This window comes from Lepisma saccharinum, chromosome 2 (genome assembly GCF_977018435.1).
Source record: "Lepisma saccharinum chromosome 2, izLepSacc3.1, whole genome shotgun sequence".
NCBI classification, from domain to species: Eukaryota; Metazoa; Arthropoda; class Insecta; order Zygentoma; family Lepismatidae; genus Lepisma; species Lepisma saccharinum.
In genome coordinates, this window is record NC_139230.1 from 145,507,715 (window position 1) to 145,526,715 (window position 19,001).

Sequence of the window (19,001 nt, forward strand, 5' to 3'; positions counted from 1 at the left end):
CAGTAATGCAGCAGCAAACTTTCATGGAGGAGTGGTCAGTACAGCATGCTACGAGGCCAAGAATCATGGGTTCCAATTCCGGAATGGACATGGGTGTTCTTTGCGAGTGTCCCTTCATCAATTACCAGTGGCGAAGCTCCTATGAGGCTTTTGAGGCTTAGCCTACCCAAAAAATGTTGAAATTAAAATGTTTGTAACAATCAAAGTTCCTTAAAACGAATTAAACTATGTAATCCGAACGTTTGGTTCCGCCGATCCTTCCAGACATCTCATCAGTCAGGCGAGAGAGAGGAGAGCACGTTTGGTCTGAACCATGGTTCATGGTCCGAACTGTGAGGCTTTTGACGAAAAGCCTCACGTTAAAAGGCAGCTACAGCATGAGCTCTGTGTAGGTGGAAGGGGAGTGTAAGGGGAGGGGACTGCCGATTCGCTGGGTGAAAGCGGCTAGCCTCAGAACCAACCTGTTGTGCTTCTAGTCTTCTTGTGCAAAGTGCGTCGTTAACGCGCTGCATTGTTCAATGTTAATTTACTTCAAGTGCATGCACGCGTGTGTTTATGTGTGTGTCACATAGTGTATTTATGTTATAAAAAACATAATACTGTGAAATTATGTGTTGAAAACTCTAAGAGGATTTGCAGTGAAATAAATGTAAGTGAACAAGACTTCGTGGCTCTCAGATGCTTAATCTACGAAATCTTGGAGACACTGACTCTACAAATGGAAATACGTTTTGGAGATCTTGAAAAGATAAAATTTGTTGAATTACTAGACCAAAATAGCTTTGGGGGATATAAACTACATTTTCCTGTGATGAAATTAACCTGTCCTCCTGTCCACATATCCATTTTTCAACAAAGAACGATTAGAAAATGAATTAAAGAATATCTATGCTGATGAAGAAAAGCATTTACCTCCTGCAGACCTTCTAAAATTCATAGTTAGCAATGATCTTCAAACAATCTACACAGAAGTAACACAACTTATCAAGTTGGTCTTGACATTCCCTGTTATAACAGGTTCCTCCGAAAGAAGTATGAGCACCCTCAAGAAAGTAAAAAATTATCTCCGTAATTTAATGAAAAATGAAAGATTAAGTTCTCTCAGTCTCAGTACAATAGCCATTGAAAAAAAAACTGGTTAAAGAACTTTTTATTGATCAAGGCTTCAAGGAAAGAGTAATTGATACTTTAGCAACCAACAAGAATCGACGCATGGACCTGCTGTATAAAAAAATATAAGCAGATTTTTTAGCCTACCCAGTATTTACGCCTTGGCTTCGCCACTGTCAATTACATCATATCATTACCCATTCTCATCATAGTGATCAGCCCAAAGTAGAAGAAAAGCGACCCTAAACAACAAAACTCAAATCAAATCAAATCAAATTGGAATGCAGCTATAGTGTAATCATTCACAATCATCTTAGCAATATGTCAGAGAAAATTGCTAAAAAAGTGAGCAGGATTTTCTCTTCCTACCTATTTCTTTGCAAACTTACAAGAATATTATTTGAATTTAATTTGGCATCAATACTTTCACAGGATGCACTGATTTTAATCTTTCCCAGCTTTTTCTCCATTTGCTCATGGCTGAGAACAATGAAAAGGGTGCATCACTAAGAAACAGGGCAGAAAGTGGTAAGACAATCAAATACTCCATTAACTTTTATGTAGATAATATTATCACAAAATGTGAACCGTGAACATTTTACAGGTTTGTGAACATTTTACAGGTTTTTTGGAGAGGTCACTTCCAGCACCCAATTCCCAGTAATGGTGCCAGCCTGATATAAGTAGGGGGCTACAGATTTTGGTTACACTTTCTGGGGGGGGGGGGCTAACTAACAAGGGTGTTACTTGAGGCCTAACTTTGGGGGGAGGGATTTGAATCTAAAACTTTTCCATTTCATAAAAATAATGTCCAGGACAGTTTGGTAAATAACCATTACATTTGAGAAATCATAAAAAGCTTCTCATTTTTTTGTTCCTCAGGTCCAAGGAGGTTAACAAAAACGCCCTTATAAATTTCAGCATCTAAAAATTTTGAGATGCAAGTGCTCCCCCTTGCTCCACCGAGTTATGCCTATGTTAACTAATACCGGTTAAAAGATATTTTTTTAACATTTTACTATGGTATAATTTTAACAACGAGTCAATTTTGCAAAGTTTTTCTTATTGGGGAGAATAGAATACACACACCAAAAAGAAAATAACCTTCGGCCAAAAGTCTTGGTGCACATTCCCCTCTATATGTTCAACTTGGGCCATTAAAGAAGCTTGCTCCACTCTGCCCATCCCCTCCATGTGCAAACATGATGCACAAGAGATGCGATTCTGGGCACTCTTTTGCCTATGGTTCCACTATAATGTAGAAATTATTTTCTAACCTCAAAAATTATAATTGACATGTAGTCCTATCCCTACAAGCAACAACATTGTCCAAACAGGATGGTATATGCTGTATATGCATATATTATTTGTCACAGTTTGAACCTCCAATCTACAAAGAACAATCTCACAGCCACTGAACACATCCACCTACCATGTAGCCAGTCAGCAGAGTATCAAATCAATTTATGATTGGCCAGTTATTTAGTATCAAATGATCAGTGGCCAGTCAGAGAAAACACTGTAATAAAGTAATCTTGTAATATTACCAAAGTAGGAAATGTACTTGAACATGGTCATGCCCCAATGGAAGTTTTATAATTGAAACTATTATGTAAGAAAATTTCTAGTTCTTGTATAAAAATTGGGGGGGGGGGACTTCAGCCCCATAGACCAGTGTAGCACCATCTTGCCTATTCCCCCTTCATTCAATCAGCCTTTGTGTACTGTGAGCAGCAGTGTAAGCAAATCGAGCAAGAAAAATTTTTGGTATTGATTACGAAACTGGCAACAATACTAATTTAATAAGGAGTCATATTTTCACAAGGCCGTTACTCCTAAATTTTTCTCCTTTTGCTCCTTCAGCATGCACTTTGCCTCTGTGCTTGTGGCACCCCCTTGCCTCCCCCCCCCTACAACTAGTGCTGCTTTTAACCATTCCTCATCCTCATTAGCCTAAAGTGGTAGAAAAGCAACGTAAAATAAAAATAGCTAGACACAGAGTTCTTCTTTAGTAGTCTGTGCTATATTTTACTTCACTACTTTTTCAGACTATATTTTACTTCACTACTTTTTCATGTGTCCAATGTTTGCTTTAGGACAGAAGGAACATAAGTCCACTGGCACTTCACTTGGCGAATAATCCAGAGTAAAATCCACTTGATCTATCGACTTCCAAATGATATAGAAAAATGACAGCCTAATAATAATCATCACCATACAAATTTTGTACCAACATTGCCGCCTCATCAACTTCAATGTTTGATCCTCCCTTACTATAGAAATTCTGTGCTAATCAAAGACATAACTTTGAGATCAAATATTTGGTTATTCCCTCTCAAGATTCTCCCCCCCCCCCAAAATTTAATGCTCAATCCCCCCATAGTAGAATTACAGTGATAACCTAAGACTTAACATTGATAGTCAAAAGTTTCATAGTGCCCACCAAAAATAATTCTTAATCTCCCCACAAGAATGCACCCGACAATTTAAAACTTAATATGAACTGGGCACTGCCCACCCCCTCCCTAAATAATGCTTATTACTAGGGCTCTGATAATTATGCATTTTGCATATTGCATATGCAAATGCATATTTAAGGATTTTTAACTAATAATGCATCTCTCATATGCAGGTGCATATTTTTATGAAAATAAGTTGTTGATGTGCATATTTCTCTTGCCTGAAAGATTCCATTCGCCGATTAGAAAATAAAGGGTTACATCTTCAAACAAGCATCGAAATTATAGAAGACGTTAAAAGAGACCCTCACCCATGTTGAAGATGCTGTGTATGTACAGAAATTGGATGTAGAATTAAAAACGAACAGTGGGTATACAACATGCATACAAATGGACAACGTGTGGGTGATCTGGAATTTGATGTGTCTGACTTTGTTGCCCTAAAATACAGTCCCCTGAAAACAGAAGGAGTTTTTAGGTTCGAAATTTTGAGACATCATGTTGTTATCAAATGCAATCATGATCTTGATCTATAATGTATTGTGTTTCGTTAAACACAGAACCATTAATTGAAAAAAATATGTGTAGCAAATGAGCATTCAGAATAATGAATATTCATTGCCTGGCATGTAATTCTTTCATAGTTTGTAATATACAGCATTTATAAATTAAACAGGTTTTTAAAATGCAAATTTAAGTACATATTTTACACTTTTTAGTGCATATTTGCATGCATATTTTGCATCTTATTAGTGCACAACTATCCGAGCCCTACTTATTACTCATCCCTTCGCAGTATATTAGCAGTATACGAAGTGATTATTACATGTTAACGAAGTTCAACTTCTGTCCAATGCTGATTTTTTTTTTATTCAGTCAAATTACCATCACCAAAAAAAAAGCAAAGGAAAAAATCCTGCCCAAAATTTGGGTGGATGCAACCTGCATCTGCAAACCGGCCTGTGGGCACCCCTGGATAAGCCAAGGTACTTGTGTGCACTAGATAGCCAGCAATTTATGAAAAAAAGTGCTTCACAAGTTTCGAAGCTTTTCAAGCACGCCTCGCGAGGCGAAGATATTGTTCCACTGCCAAGTAAAATTTGAATTTTATTTACTGTACATATTGTTGAGAAATATTTTGTTTTCCATGTTATTATGATAATTAACACTCTGGAGAGTGTTCTAAAAAAATGAATGTAAAAGCATTGTGATTGTGAATAGTAATCTCACGTTTTGTTTCTTTTGCTATAGGCTACATAATGTTTTGTCAAATATAACATGTGGATAATTTAACACGTTAACTGCCATGCGAGTTGTATTTAACTCATGCTAGGTCCCATGTCTCATGAAGGGTATTTAACTCAAATGTGTCTTTACCTTGGGAGCCTCGTGGTGCACAGGCAACTCACGCTACCATACTATAACATACATGTTATGTGAAGAGTGGCCCCATGGACAAAATTTTGCAGATGGTTTGTGAAAATCTTATTTAGTGAGGCTGTTATTGTTATAATTAATACAAACAATTAAAAAAAGCTTGGATCAAATGAATAGATGTACATGAACTTCCTTTATATTTATTTTTGCCTTTAAATTTCACTTAAATCAAATAAACAAAAAAAAATGTTCATGGCCAGCTCCTTGCTCCTTGAACAATATCGATACAATAGTATATGGCAGAGTCATATTACAAATAACAAAAGACTCAATGCTCAGAAAAAAACTAACAATGATCAGAAGAAAAAAACAATAAATGTGCCGAGAGTCAAATATAACTCATGTGGGGTGCAGCATAATCATTGATTCTAGGGTTATATGACTCATACACAAAATATTACAAATAACAATTGTTCATCTAATTATCAAGAAAAATACTGTTTTCAACGTTTTCATTATATTCTCGTAATAAAACATCGTGGCCCCATGGATTTTTTTTCTATTGTGGCAGTCAACATGTTAATATCAAATGTTTTTAAAATAGTTATAAAGTTGAATATCAGCAAAAAAGTCATTCATAAATAAAATTGACAAAAATATTAAATAGTAGTATTTTAACCGAAAAAATTGAATAAAATTTCATTTCATCCTTATTTCAATAAATTATTAAATAAAAAAATTAATAAATACTTGCTCCGGTTAATAAAAAAAATAATGGGAAATCAAGTTAGAATCAAACCCAGAACCTTCGGCATGTGAAACTGATACATTAACACCATGCTACTTGGCAGTCATACAATATCTTCACCTCAAGAGGAGCACTTGATAAACTTCAAAACTTTGAAGTGCATTTTCTCTTGCTAGTGCATGCTAGCACCTTGGTACATCAATACCTATAGGCAGTGGCCGCTGGCAGCTAGTATGATGGGTAGTGCCAATGTGATCAAGAAATCGAAAGTTCCTATGATTGGTTTAAGAACGCCCAGGCCAGGATTCGAACCCGTGATCCCCGGTGTCGTAGCATGCTGTGTACGGAGGTCGGCCAGAGTTTCTAGGGAATAAATGCAAATATTAAAAATTCGATGCCTCTCACCTTTACCACTTGGAAAATGATATATGTCATAATGCTCTAATCTGACTCATCTTCACTGACTACCCTTCCTTTCACACACAATCGGACACTTTCATTTCACTAAAAAGAAAAACACTGAATAATTAGAGACACCGAGTAGAACACAGTATCCTCACCTTGCTTTGTTTATAATATGCAACCCCAGCATGGCAGACAGGTGTTACTAACAACAAAATGTGATTGTCTGCTAAATGAACCATGGACCTACAATTTTAAAAATTCAATGCAAGAAATAGATTTATATCTCCCAAGTGAAATTCTTATACTGATATATTTTCTGTGTGATTTTTACAAATATTAAAGTAAAACATCCCCTGGTGATGTGAATTCCCTTTGATATTTAGACAATTCTTTTTTACAGAAAATGTCTTCAATATTGTCAACGTCAGTTGCAACCGTGAGTGTCTGTGTGCGTGAGAGCAAGGGATATATATTTTCTTAAGGAAGAAATCGATAATAAAAAAAAAGTCTGGAAGGCTCTTTAGATGCATCTATCTAAATGGTTATATAAATTTAGAAAGATATTACATTCGCTCTTCCCAAGTAGGCAGGAAAGTATCTTTCTCATGAATTACTTCTCCAATGAATATTACAAATCAGTCAGGATTAGTCACTTCTCTACGAAGTTTGCAACTATGTCAACAAAATGCAAAAGCTCTCACGTCGTGACAGCCGAAAATGGGCACAGGTTGTTGTCTTATGGCCACCACCTCATTCCCAGTTTTGTGCGGAGACTTTTTCATACCTCTGCGCAAGGGCCATACTATGCTGGCTAGGATACCACAGAGAGAAACAGCTGGGGATTCAGTGCAGGAATTGAGGCGGCCGTGAGCTCAAACACTTGCAAGATTCAAATCTCCTTGTTCGTAAATGTATCAACTTAACTATATTTTGGTGCAGCACATGCTTTTTATGAGGGTAGAGCCATGGCACGGAGGCTCTCCCCTTAGACGCGCCACTGCTATAGGGTATCCTGCGATTACACTAAGTCCTGTCCCAAACTAAATTTTCTAAGACATAGCCTCTCCTTGTTAGTTCTACAGCTTACTTTGTAGTTGTCCAGAGACGATGTTTTTTAACATGCATACATGTAAGAACAAACCCATATATATTACATGCATTTTGCAAATTTATGCCCTCTTTCTTTTGCGGGGTCATGAGAAAAAATGTCCAGGAATGAAAGAAAAATTAACAATCCTAGACCTTCATTTTGTCAGACAAAACACTTTCCTCGAGAATTCCTTTTCCTTTGCCAGTTCTACATATTTTATATTACTTTTCATCATTTGTCTTTGCATTAATTGCAGTGAAACTTCATAAAACAGTTCAAACAACCACAAACTACTCAAAATGAGAAAATAATAACACCATCAACATGTACAGTCATGAGAAAATTGTTGCTGTTATAAAATATGATAAAAATCAAGAGGCAACATGGTTTTTCAGGATAGGGTTTGAGGTTTAGAATTACAGTGTTTCTTTTCAATAAGTCCCTAACAATAGCATTTTTCTCTTGAGTACACAAGCATAATATAATAAAAGCAAAAGAATGACAATCTATGTCCTGAGGATGAATGATGATTAAATGAAACTGATTGAGGGACATACCCAACCTGCAAAATTCAGTGACAGGATTGTGCGTCAACTAGCTCAGCCAGCAAGGTGTCATATAAAAGATGTGGCAAGTGTTTTGTTGATTGCATTTCCCATTATACTTCAAATCCTGGGCAAAAAAAAAAAATACACAACAGTTGTTTCCTGGGAAACATATATACATCAGCATACATGATGAAAAAATCATTCAGTAAAAAAGATTAACTCAAGCATGTGCTTCAAGACATGCACAGAATTCACATAGAATATGAAGGAGTTGATTTGATCTTTGTTATTTAGTGTCACTTTTCTGCCACTTTTGGCTAATAACGATTATGAGAATGAGTGATGGTAGATGAAACTGAAGAAGGGACACTCACAAAAAACACCCACACACAGAGATTTGAACCTGGGACTTCCCAACATCTTCATCATCATACTATGCTAACCCCTCTGCCATGGAGGTAAGAACAAATTTACTTGGAGCTATAGAATAAAATGGAACTTCTTGGCTCAACAGCTCTTTGAGGGTTCTTCTTAGATGCATCAGTGCTGTTTTCAAATTTTATGAGACAGAAGTTGCTTTCAAGTAGCTTAGCAATTGTCTGCCCGATTCTGGGTCAACACAAAATTCCAGAGTTACCTGGAGGTGCTTGCACCAAAGGTTTGAGCACTCTTGGAACTTTAGCCTACTGAGGGGAAGTGTACACTGTATCTGGAGATTTTAATGTCCAGATTGATGCCCGATGTGTGTTACATTCTCTAAAGAAAATATGTTAGCTATGGAAAAAAAAAAACAATAATTTATTCACCTCATATTCCTCGTATTCCTTTTCCTGTGTAGGGGGATGATTGCCATCAGAGGATGATGTCGCTTCTGCAATGTCTGGTTTTAATGCCAGCTGTATGACATCATTCAGCCCAATACCATAGTGATACAGCTCATACTCATTTTCAAGCTGAAATTTAAAATAAAAATCACAACAATAAAAAATATTCAACCATACGAAGTTTAGTGCTTCATCATTAGAACAATTTAAAAGGTTCAAGAATCTGACATGCTAATCACTACAAGAAAAATTAACAAAACAATAGAGTGGATGAAAGAAAAAACATCCATTCACATGCTGCATGTAAAAGTGTGGTATAAAGCCCATTTTATGCTCAGATAGATTAATCAGAACTGTATCTACAGTTTAAACTTGGGCCAATATCACTATACTGTGGGACACGAAAATGCAAGCCTCATGCCCACAAGTAGTCAGAGCACAGTGGCTCTAACCTTTTCAGCAGTTGGATATTCTCCATGATCAGAAAATCTAAACTCAGACCTATGCACTGCTTGTGTGAAAGGAAGTTTTCGGAACTGGATTGCTTATTTTCTTCAGCGGGATGTCCACCGCAACAAACGTTCTGCTTAAATTTAAATAACATTGCAAACACATTCAATGTCCTTCATTTGAACATACTGGGCTTCCTACTGGCATTTATCATGAATGCACATACCTCTGGTACAGCATTGAAATTAAGTGGAAACATGCAAACTGGTACAGATTGCATATATAGTTAAGCGGTTGGTAACGTGTGAGCGTGTTGCTCACAAAACACAGACTTTCATCACAATGAAGTTTCTGTCAGTGGCAAAATCCTGGGGGGACAAACTATTTTTATCCTGAAAGTTCCCCACTACCAAACTTATCCTGGGGGGGGGGGTAGTTCTCAGAACAAACATAAGCAATTAGTTTGAAGGTCAAATATACTTTACTGGAATAATATGATAACATACACAAAGAACTGACAACAAAGATTCTCATCTCTAAGGACACTGAATCCAGCAAACATCAGAACACAGAAATTAGTTAGACTTGTTATTTCTATTCCATTTCTAATCGCCTTTCTTTGGCTACCACAAATAAAAACACGTAATAGTATATAGATGTATATTCAGTGGCGGCCGGCAGCCAACGTGATCAAGAAATCGAGGAGAAAAATAAAAACTTCGCAATGCCCACCCCTGGCCCCTCCTTGAGGTTGTGCCACTGGAAGATGTTTATCCTAGTTTGGTAACATGGAAAACAGTGTGTGTTTAAGTAATAACTCACTAATCAGATTCATCTTCACTCACTAACCTCTTTATACACTACAGGACACTTCCCAACAACACAACAATTACAAGAGGAAGGGAAAAATAAATCCTCTCACCTTCTCCTCCCCCATGCACACGTATTCCAACTGGATGTCGAAAATATCCTAAATTGTCGAAATGCCAAAGGAAACCCGCATCACTATAGAATTTTTTATCTTTAAAAAAGTCTGGCCCTCTAGGCACATCTATCTATTATCAGAATGTTCATTTAACTTTGGAAAAATATGACGTTAGTTTCTCCAAAAGTAGGCAGAAAAGTAGATAGTACCTTTCTCAGGAATAACTTCCCCAATGGGTCTTACAAATCAGTCGTTTTTAGAGACTTATCTCTGAAAGGTGGCAACTGTGTCAACACTGCCACCTTGTTCCCAGCTCATGGTGGATATGTTCCCTGCTAAGACTTCTTCAACCCTCTGCACATGTGTTAGGCCAGCTCTTGGGCAGCTCGGACCGATGCCTCATGAGGGCATGAAACCACTGGCAATGCAATGAGGACATTGGGATGGTCATCACGTCAGCTTGACCGATTGCAAGATTCGAATCTCCTGGTCTGTAAATATCAATGAATTAATTTAACAATACTTGGGCAAGGTATGAGTTTCTTCTGAGGGCAGTGCCATGGCATGGCGGCTCTCCCCCTTGAGACACTTCTGATTTTATTAATGTCTCTTAATTTTTGTCCCTCCCCCTTAGTGACGCAAATCACTGTTCATAGCATATTACAATCTTGAATTTGCAATCTAATTTTGAATGAAGGACAGTCAATATATTGTAGAGTTTATAATATAATTTGATTATTTAATAATTGACACACCTGTCTACCTCTACCTCTCTACCTACCTACCCATCCCCCCCCCCTCTCTCTCTCTCTCTCTCTTCTTTTTTTATTGTAGTCTGAAATTATTTTGCCATCACTTCTACATGGGGAAATATTTGTGTCTGTGTTCCTGATTTCCTCCCCTTTCAAAACAGTTCTGATGCACTCAGAATTTCCTTTCTGTATTGTTGATGCTTCTTCAGTGAAAGTTCCTCCTTGTGGGGACAGATTGAAGCAAGATGCTTATCACAAATTCATCCAGCACTAGATCGCAAGTTTGCAAAAAATATGCGAGCATTTCTATTGCTGGATGCTGCATTCATCCTCATCTCAATGCCCTCCTCTCCCTAATTTCTAATACGAATTTTGAATTTATTTATTTTTTATTTTTAGATTTTAGTTTAATATTAATTCTCAATATCTTCACCATCTTCGATCGAACCTCTCAAGATAAATACTAATTTACTTTCATGCATTTGCACTACAAGTGTTCGGTTGAGTCAGGCTGAGAGTTGGCAATACTGGTAGGTGGTGGCATTCTTGTTTCAACCACTCGGCTCCCATACACCAAGATAAACACATGTAAAAGGATAGGGAGGCCTCAAATTCTCTCTTGAAGTGGCAGAAGCAGAGTACACCACCTCGCGGAAAGACTGAGATTTCCACGCAAAGGCAAAAAGAACAGGAAATGCTCAGGAAGAAATTTGCTTTAAGATTGTATTGTATAACTATTATTCACTACCAAATAAGTTTAATAATCCCTTTGGGTACTAATTTACTATAGTTCAAACAGATTTCTTCATTTTTACAGAAGAGACTACTTACTGTAATAAGTTCCTGTAGTATTGTCTAACATCGGGAAGGTGTTTTGTGTGATGTGGGAATGTATCATAGCGGAAATTCATGTTCTTCGTTGAAAATTCATTCTGTCTGTGTTTGCAACGAAAGTTCGAAACATGACGTGTCATGGATGCGTGGTGAAATTCGTACCGGGTGTGAAAGATCCAGTGGATTTTTTAATTTAGTTGAACACAGGATCGTGAAGAAAGGAAAGGAATGTCGAAAACTAGTTTTTACAATATCATAAAATGAGGAAACTGACATGCAAACCCAAGTATTCTAAACGTATTGAAATTTTAAAATCTGTGAACAAATATTATGAAGAAAATAACTAACTCAAGAAAGTGTATGTCTATCGTTCTTGTAATAATAATAATTTCTTGCTGGTGAGACCCTTATACACTGACAATTATCAATGCTGTTAACCTACAGTGTCATTGATTGCTGGCATTATTGCTTTGTCATTGTAGTGGAAAATGGATCGCTCGTCTTTGCACTGCAAGTTTTGTTTTAGACAGTAAATAATGGCATTTTGATATCCACAGGATTTGTTCCAGGGGTGACGCAAATGAGACATCTTGTTTTCCAGATGTGCAACAAACGAGGCATGTTTCTCCCCAAAATAGCAATACAACTCAAAAGAAACCTATCTGTTAGCCGGAATATATTCATATATGTCAGTTAGTTATCTGCATATTTGAATATTTAGATACTAATGAAATATATTACGCAGATATCTATAATCTACAATATCAAGATATTTATAATCTAGATTATCCGAATTTCCATGTAATAGACTGTCTTTGTGAACCTCCTGCAAAAGTAAGCATTATTGTCGATATTTTTATTTTATTTATTGAAATTTCCAGTACAGCAGAAGCCATTTTAAACCGAAAAGAAACAACAGTAAAACAGTACACTAGTGTTAAAATGAACACACGAAACAAGATAAAATAAAATAAAATAAACAAAATATAAATATAAACATAAACAAGTCGAGCCAGTTCCAAGGTAAACAGATGTGTTTCACAAAAGCATTACTTATATACAATTTTTTCTATATTGGTGATAAAAGATGGATATGAACTGAATATATCGGTTTGGTTTGAGATTACATTGAACTGATTTGGTAGCCTATGAAATAGTGAACGTTGAATGAGTGAGAGTCTTGGAGTTGCAGTGTGGAAAGTTTCCTTGTTCCGCGTTTTGTGTCTAGGCACTCTGAGGGAGAGTTCGTGAAGTGGGATGCTGCATCTTAGGTTTCCATTAATTATCTTATGTAGTAATTTCATATCTGCAACGTATCTACGTGATTCTGGAGTATTTATGTTTAAGTTTACAAGCAGATCTCTCTTAGGCAGGTGTCTCAGGGCCGGCACTCTATATTGAACGATGGAGAGGAAAAAGCTGAGAACACTCTCGATCTTGGAGGTATGAGAAGGGGCAGCCATGTTCCAGATGGGTGAACAGTATTCTAGAATGGGGGACACAAAAGTTTTGAAGTAAATGGAAAGTGCTTTCGGGTTATGGAAGTAAGCCTAGCATACGCATTGCCTTTTTTGTGATGGTTGCCACTTTTAAAATTTACCATTACAATATTATTGAAGATAAGACCTGACCAACTTATGAGCCCTCAATGCTGAACCACCTCCTGACCCCCCCCCCCCCCCAAAAAAAAATTATGGAAGCATTTGGGGATATTATTTTAATGCTAATGGCCCTCAGCCTGACTACCTAACCTAATTACAAAAGCATTTAGAGATATTTGCAGGGACGTAGCTAGGTTGATCAGTTTGGGGGGGGGGAGCAAACGTAAAATTTTTCTATCAAACTATTATAAATTAACAAACTATTTATACACCATATAGGCCTATACTGTATACATACATTATATATGTATGTGTGTGTGTGTGTGTGTGTGTATATACTTGCCTCATTCTTTGGATCCCCAGGTGGCATCAAAGCACGCCGGTTTCCTTTGGAAACCAGATCCTCCCAATCTTGAGAATATTGCAATCCTGCGACACGTGCAGGGTGAGCATGCTGTCAACAGGCTGGACGTTGCCAAGTCACTTCCTCCCCCAAGGCCTTCTCTTCGCTGCCTTTCACATTCACAAACTCGGCAACAAGAGAGCAGTGTGAGGTGCGTATGCGAGTTCGTATTCTTCGATTGACAAAGTGTATTTTTTTAAAAAATTTTCTAGTTTATTGTTATATCTTAGAAATCTTACAGGAAAACAGAGTTTGTATCGACATGTGGCGACCGTGGGACACAACCGAAGTTCCAGATCATTCAACGAACCAAGATAATCCTCAACCAAGCACTTCCGGAGCACCGAACAGAAAAGTATCCAAAACCAAAACATTGAACAAACAAAGTCAGTTATTTGTATGTAATGTGCACGAATATGTCGAAAAGAAAAAGCTAGGAAAAGGAGCCATTGCAGAGACAGCCAAAATATTAAAGTTAGACAGAAAAACCATGCGAAATGTGATTCGGAGAGGTCCAGTCACACCAAATAAGCCTGGAAATAAAAGAAGAAAATTTAACAAAGTGGACGAGTTTACTTGCGATTTTATTAGACGCGAGATTTACAAGTTCTATAGTAAAGGACAGTCACCGACAGTGAGTGAACTATTGAAACTTTTAAAAAGTGTGTCGGACTTCCCTTATGAAGAAACAACGCTTCGAGAACTAATAAAAAAACTTGGGTTTTTCGGTTTGGTCGTTTAAGGAAAAAGAATGTAATAATGGAATCGGCGAGAATTGTTGCTTGGAGATACCGGTACCTGCGGAGACTACAGGACCTGCGTTCGGAAGGCTGCAAACTCATTTACTTGGACGAGACTTGGTACGACACCTACGATGCAGTCAAGAAGGCGTGGGACGATGGTACATGCAATTGTATTTTGAAGTCGCCATCAGGGAGGGGGAAACGTATTATGGTGCTCCATGCTGGGGGCAGTGAGGGATGGGTACCAAATTGTCTCTATCTGTCAGCAAAGAACATTGGAGATTGCAAAGCGGACAGCCACGATGAAATAACAGGAAAAGTTTTCGAAAATTGGTTCGAAAATTATCTTTTGGCAAATATGCCAATCGATACAAAATGCGTCATTATCATGGATAATGCTAGTTACCATTCGTGCCTATTGGTCAAAATCCCAACAATGAATACAAAGTTGCAGGATATTGTATCGTTCATGGAACAGCACAGGATCCCGATACCAAACCCAGTTCCAATAAAAGCAGTTTTATTAGATGTCTTTAAATCTGCAAACATAAAAAAAAGATATGTAGTGGACGAGCTTGCACACTCACGTGGACATGAAGTGTTGCGTCTTCCCCCTTACCATTGTGTGCTGAATCCAATCGAACTAGTATGGTCTCAGCTCAAATTGTTCGTGCGAAAAAACAATGTAACCCCTACACTGAGTGCTAGCGTGTGTCAGCTATTGCGGGATGGTGCAGCGACAATTGACTCCCAGCTATGGTCGTCATGCATCAAGCATGTTATCAAGGTTGAAAGCCAGTACATGCATCACGACACTGATCGTAACCAGGAGCGATTCATCATTCATGTTGGAGAGAGTGACGACGATGAATAAAGGTAAGCCACATTAAATTCTCTTATTAAACGTTACAAAATGCTATGCAAGATTGGACGAATCAGATTATTATTATGATGTATTTTCGTGTCACAGAAATAATGAAACACCATAATTAATTATCTGTGTCGTTGCCTGGAGCTTTGTTGGGGTGGTCTTGCTAAGGAGGTCCTGGCTCATTAGGAGAGGGGCGGGCAGGGTAAGGTTCCAAAGGCAGCCGACTGGGGAACCAATGAACGTGGCAACTATATGTATATAGTCTTGAAAGAAAAGGAGCAAGGGCCTTCTCGGTGGCGCATGGTAGCATCGTCGCCTTTTATTCAAGGGGTTCCGGGTTAAATACCCTGTGGATGCTCATAATGGTTCGGATCCCACTTTACACTGTAGAACCAGTCCCGATTAGCCTTACTGTGTATAAAGTGGACTTAAAACACCAACTCAATCAATCAATAAATTGGAAAGGAACATCATTTACTTCTGTAGCCCCAAACAGAATACGGATATACTCTCGCAAAATCCATTATTGGGGAAACTATATGCAGAATGAACTCATTAGCTTAATGGTTGATACACCAAGAACAATGTTATTAGTCTTTAGATTTGTACATTTGCTGGAAAAAATTGAGAAGTAGATAAAACCATTTTCCGTTGTTTTAGATATAAAGTGCTGGAACCAGGTTTACAAGTATTGACAACAGTGCAAATATGAAATGTGTGCGTAATGAGTTCAAGCTAGGCATCTCATGTATTCAGTTTATACCAGAATCGAATCCGGTATCTCTCTCGTCTTTGGTTCGGCAGGTTCAACAACCTGCCCGGAACCGATTAGCCTTACTGTGCATACAGTGGACTGAAAACACGAACACGAGAATTGGAAGGTTTTAGAAGAACTAAACATGGCTTTTTATGCATCGTACAACTTTCAGGATATTACTACACATGCTGTAGATACTCTTCTGAGGATATCAGTAAAACACATAATGTTCATTCATATCCAATCAATGTCATCCTCATCCTCGCATTTAACCCAAGAGGTAGAAAAGTAGCGTAATATAGAAATATACAGGGAGGTTATTTCAGTCGTTCACCGCCAGCGTGACGGCCGTTCCGCGGACTCTTCATGCAACAGGTCCCGGCAAATTGCGTTCAGGAAGTCCGTAACAGAAACCGCTTGTTTTGTAATGTTTCCACTTTTCACAATTACAGTTACAATTACAATTGAAATAAGCACGTACCTTGTCGCACGGATGCAGGAAAAGGTGTCCTCCCAAATACAAATATTTCTGGCACCTTATTTCTGACATCTAATCTTAGATTAGACATCGCTACTTTATTCTCAGTTGTCGCGACAGCGCCTGCAGCTTATCGGGGATTGGGTGAGTTGTCAGCCGCGAGAGGGCGCTTCATACTGCACGTGTCGGCAGTGATGCCAACCGTAGGGACATGTCCCTACGCATAGGGACTTTTCACTAAATTTCGCCCACGTAGGAACGTAGGGACAGATTTTGCCAAATGAGGGAAAACGTAGGTACTTTTTTCAATCTTGGTAAATTACATTTTATGAATTAGTTTATCTGGATACTTTAGCGAGGAGGAGAAAAAAGATCTAACTAACAGATCTCCATCAGAATTTTGGAACATGTTATCGGTTACCAAAAACTTTCAAGGCAAGTTCCTTTTTGAAAACATTTCCACTCTCGCGAAAATAGTGCTAACATTGCCGCATTCTAACGCGGAAACGGAAAGAATATTTTCAATGTTAAGTGATACAAAAACAAAAAAGGGAAATAAAATGGGACCAAAATTGTTAAAGAATGCAGGAAATACAGCATCACCAACCAACATCTATCTCTTCACAGCAGCAGCATGTATGACTTCAAATAACATAATCAACAGTAAACGACTCAACGTTATTCATTAGGGGTGTGCTGGATTCTTTACTTTAAAAAGTCGTTAATTCTCGACGTTTTCTGCCTTGTAAGTTTCTGGAACTTATCAAAAGTTGTAAGTTTTTATTCTAGAAATGCAAAAACAATCACTTAAAGTGAAAATGACTTGTAAAATTCGAGATTTCCAGTGCTTCGGGAAATTTCGAACATTTCCCGTCCAGAAAATTTTCCGACTTGGTCGGGAAATTGCAAATTTTTCAGTCCCGAATGTCGGGATTTAAAAAAATTACCGTCCCGACCCAAAAAATTCTGTCCAGCACACCCCTATTATTCATTAAGGCAAGAATTTACAATACCGGACCCTTCTGTAATTTCTATGCTACGTCTTATACTCACGAAATAATTATTCGTGATTATTTATCTCAAGTTAACATGTTGGGGTGAGGGGGAAAAAATGTTCATTAACGTGTAGAAGTTGTAAAATAAGCTTTTCAATTCTCGCAATGATTCTCCGTATACAAGTATGGTAGCCATATTTGTTGATATGAACAAATTAAAATTAGTTACGCTGTCTACAGCGTTGCCACACTGTTGATTTCATACTTGGAGAGCATGGATTGTGTAAGAATAGCGGAAGAGAACAGTAAAAAAGTTGTTAATGTTGTACAGATTGTTAGGTGGAGTGTGCAGGAGGATGGCTGTGGGCTAATTAACAAACTTAAGGATTTCAGTATATTGCCCAAAGAACGTGCTTACATGTGACAGCGACAATCACGATGTAGAAGAACTGATTTGATTACAGGTAAATTTGGCAACAGTACATCAATCATAAAATTGCAGGATACGAAAATGGCGTCTTCGATGATGAACGTTTGCCGTTAAAGTGCTACGAAAATAATATTTTTTATCGGTTCGTAATCACAATTACCGCAAAACCATTCAGGAATAGCCCCACTGACCATTCTCGGTAAGTTTAGGTTAAGTTAGGTTAGGCAAACATAGTTAAAATTTGGGCTCGAAAAAAACATGCACGGGTAGCCCAACAAACCATTGACGGATAGCCCCACAAACCATTCAGGTACGGTTAGGTTAGGTTAGGATAGGCAAACATAGTTAAAATTTGGGGTCGTAGTAATATCAGGAATGTATATTTCGTTTTTTAAGTATTGGAAACACAAAATCTTCCGGTAAATAATAAGCAATCGTGCCGATCGCGGACCACTCAATGTCACTTATTTTGCAATTTCTACACGTGACCCCCCAAATTTTAACTTCAAATTCGTGATTAGGAGGCCTCAATTAGTGAGTATGCGAAATATTACAAAAAATCGGGGAGAGGTCATGTATTGTAAATTCGCTCCTTCATTAATTGTGGAAGCACCGAGCAGAAAGATTTGGTAAGTAAATGTGTATATTTTATCTTCTGTTTGCATGCTCATGAGGTGTTTTTTTTTTAGTCACTTTACTTGGCGTAGGGACATTTGGTCAGTTGTAGGGACATTTTGACTACGTCTGTAGGGACATTGCCGAAAAATGGTTAGCAACACTGTCGGCTACCAGACTTCAGTGTACGTTCATGTTCACTTCTGTTCATTTATCAGTACGCGTGTTGCTTATACTGTGTTATTGTAATGTGCTTACTCGTGGCCAGTGCTTTATTGTGTGTTAATTGTTATTCATTCATTACTTATGTCGTTAAACAAATATAGTCTTGAACAGAGAGTTTTTATGTACGATAATTACGTGAAAACGAATTCTTGCAGAAAAGTGGTCAGGGATTACGATAGACAGGATCTCTTGAACCTAAGAAACGTGTTGTATTGCTGTTGAAGGAAGTCATTTTCAACATCTCTTATAACACAGGAGGTTAGTGATCATCATTATTATTACTTTTAAATATCATTTTACGCTTTCGGTTTGCTTTATGCGCCGGGATGCTGTCTTCCCTTTCTGTCAACTGAGGATAAAG

At 37.8% G+C, this 19,001-nt stretch overlaps 1 protein-coding gene across 1 annotated transcript in view; it reads right to left on the reverse strand.

The window, feature by feature from the left end:
* LOC145984136 (E3 ubiquitin-protein ligase UHRF1-like) overlaps positions 1-19,001 on the reverse strand; it is a 163,840-nt gene that overhangs the window by 136,415 nt on the left and 8,424 nt on the right. The window contains exon 2 of the mRNA XM_083117578.1: positions 8,544-8,690. Within this exon, the coding sequence (XP_082973704.1) occupies positions 8,544-8,690 (147 nt within the window). The remainder of the gene's footprint in view (positions 1-8,543; positions 8,691-19,001) is intronic.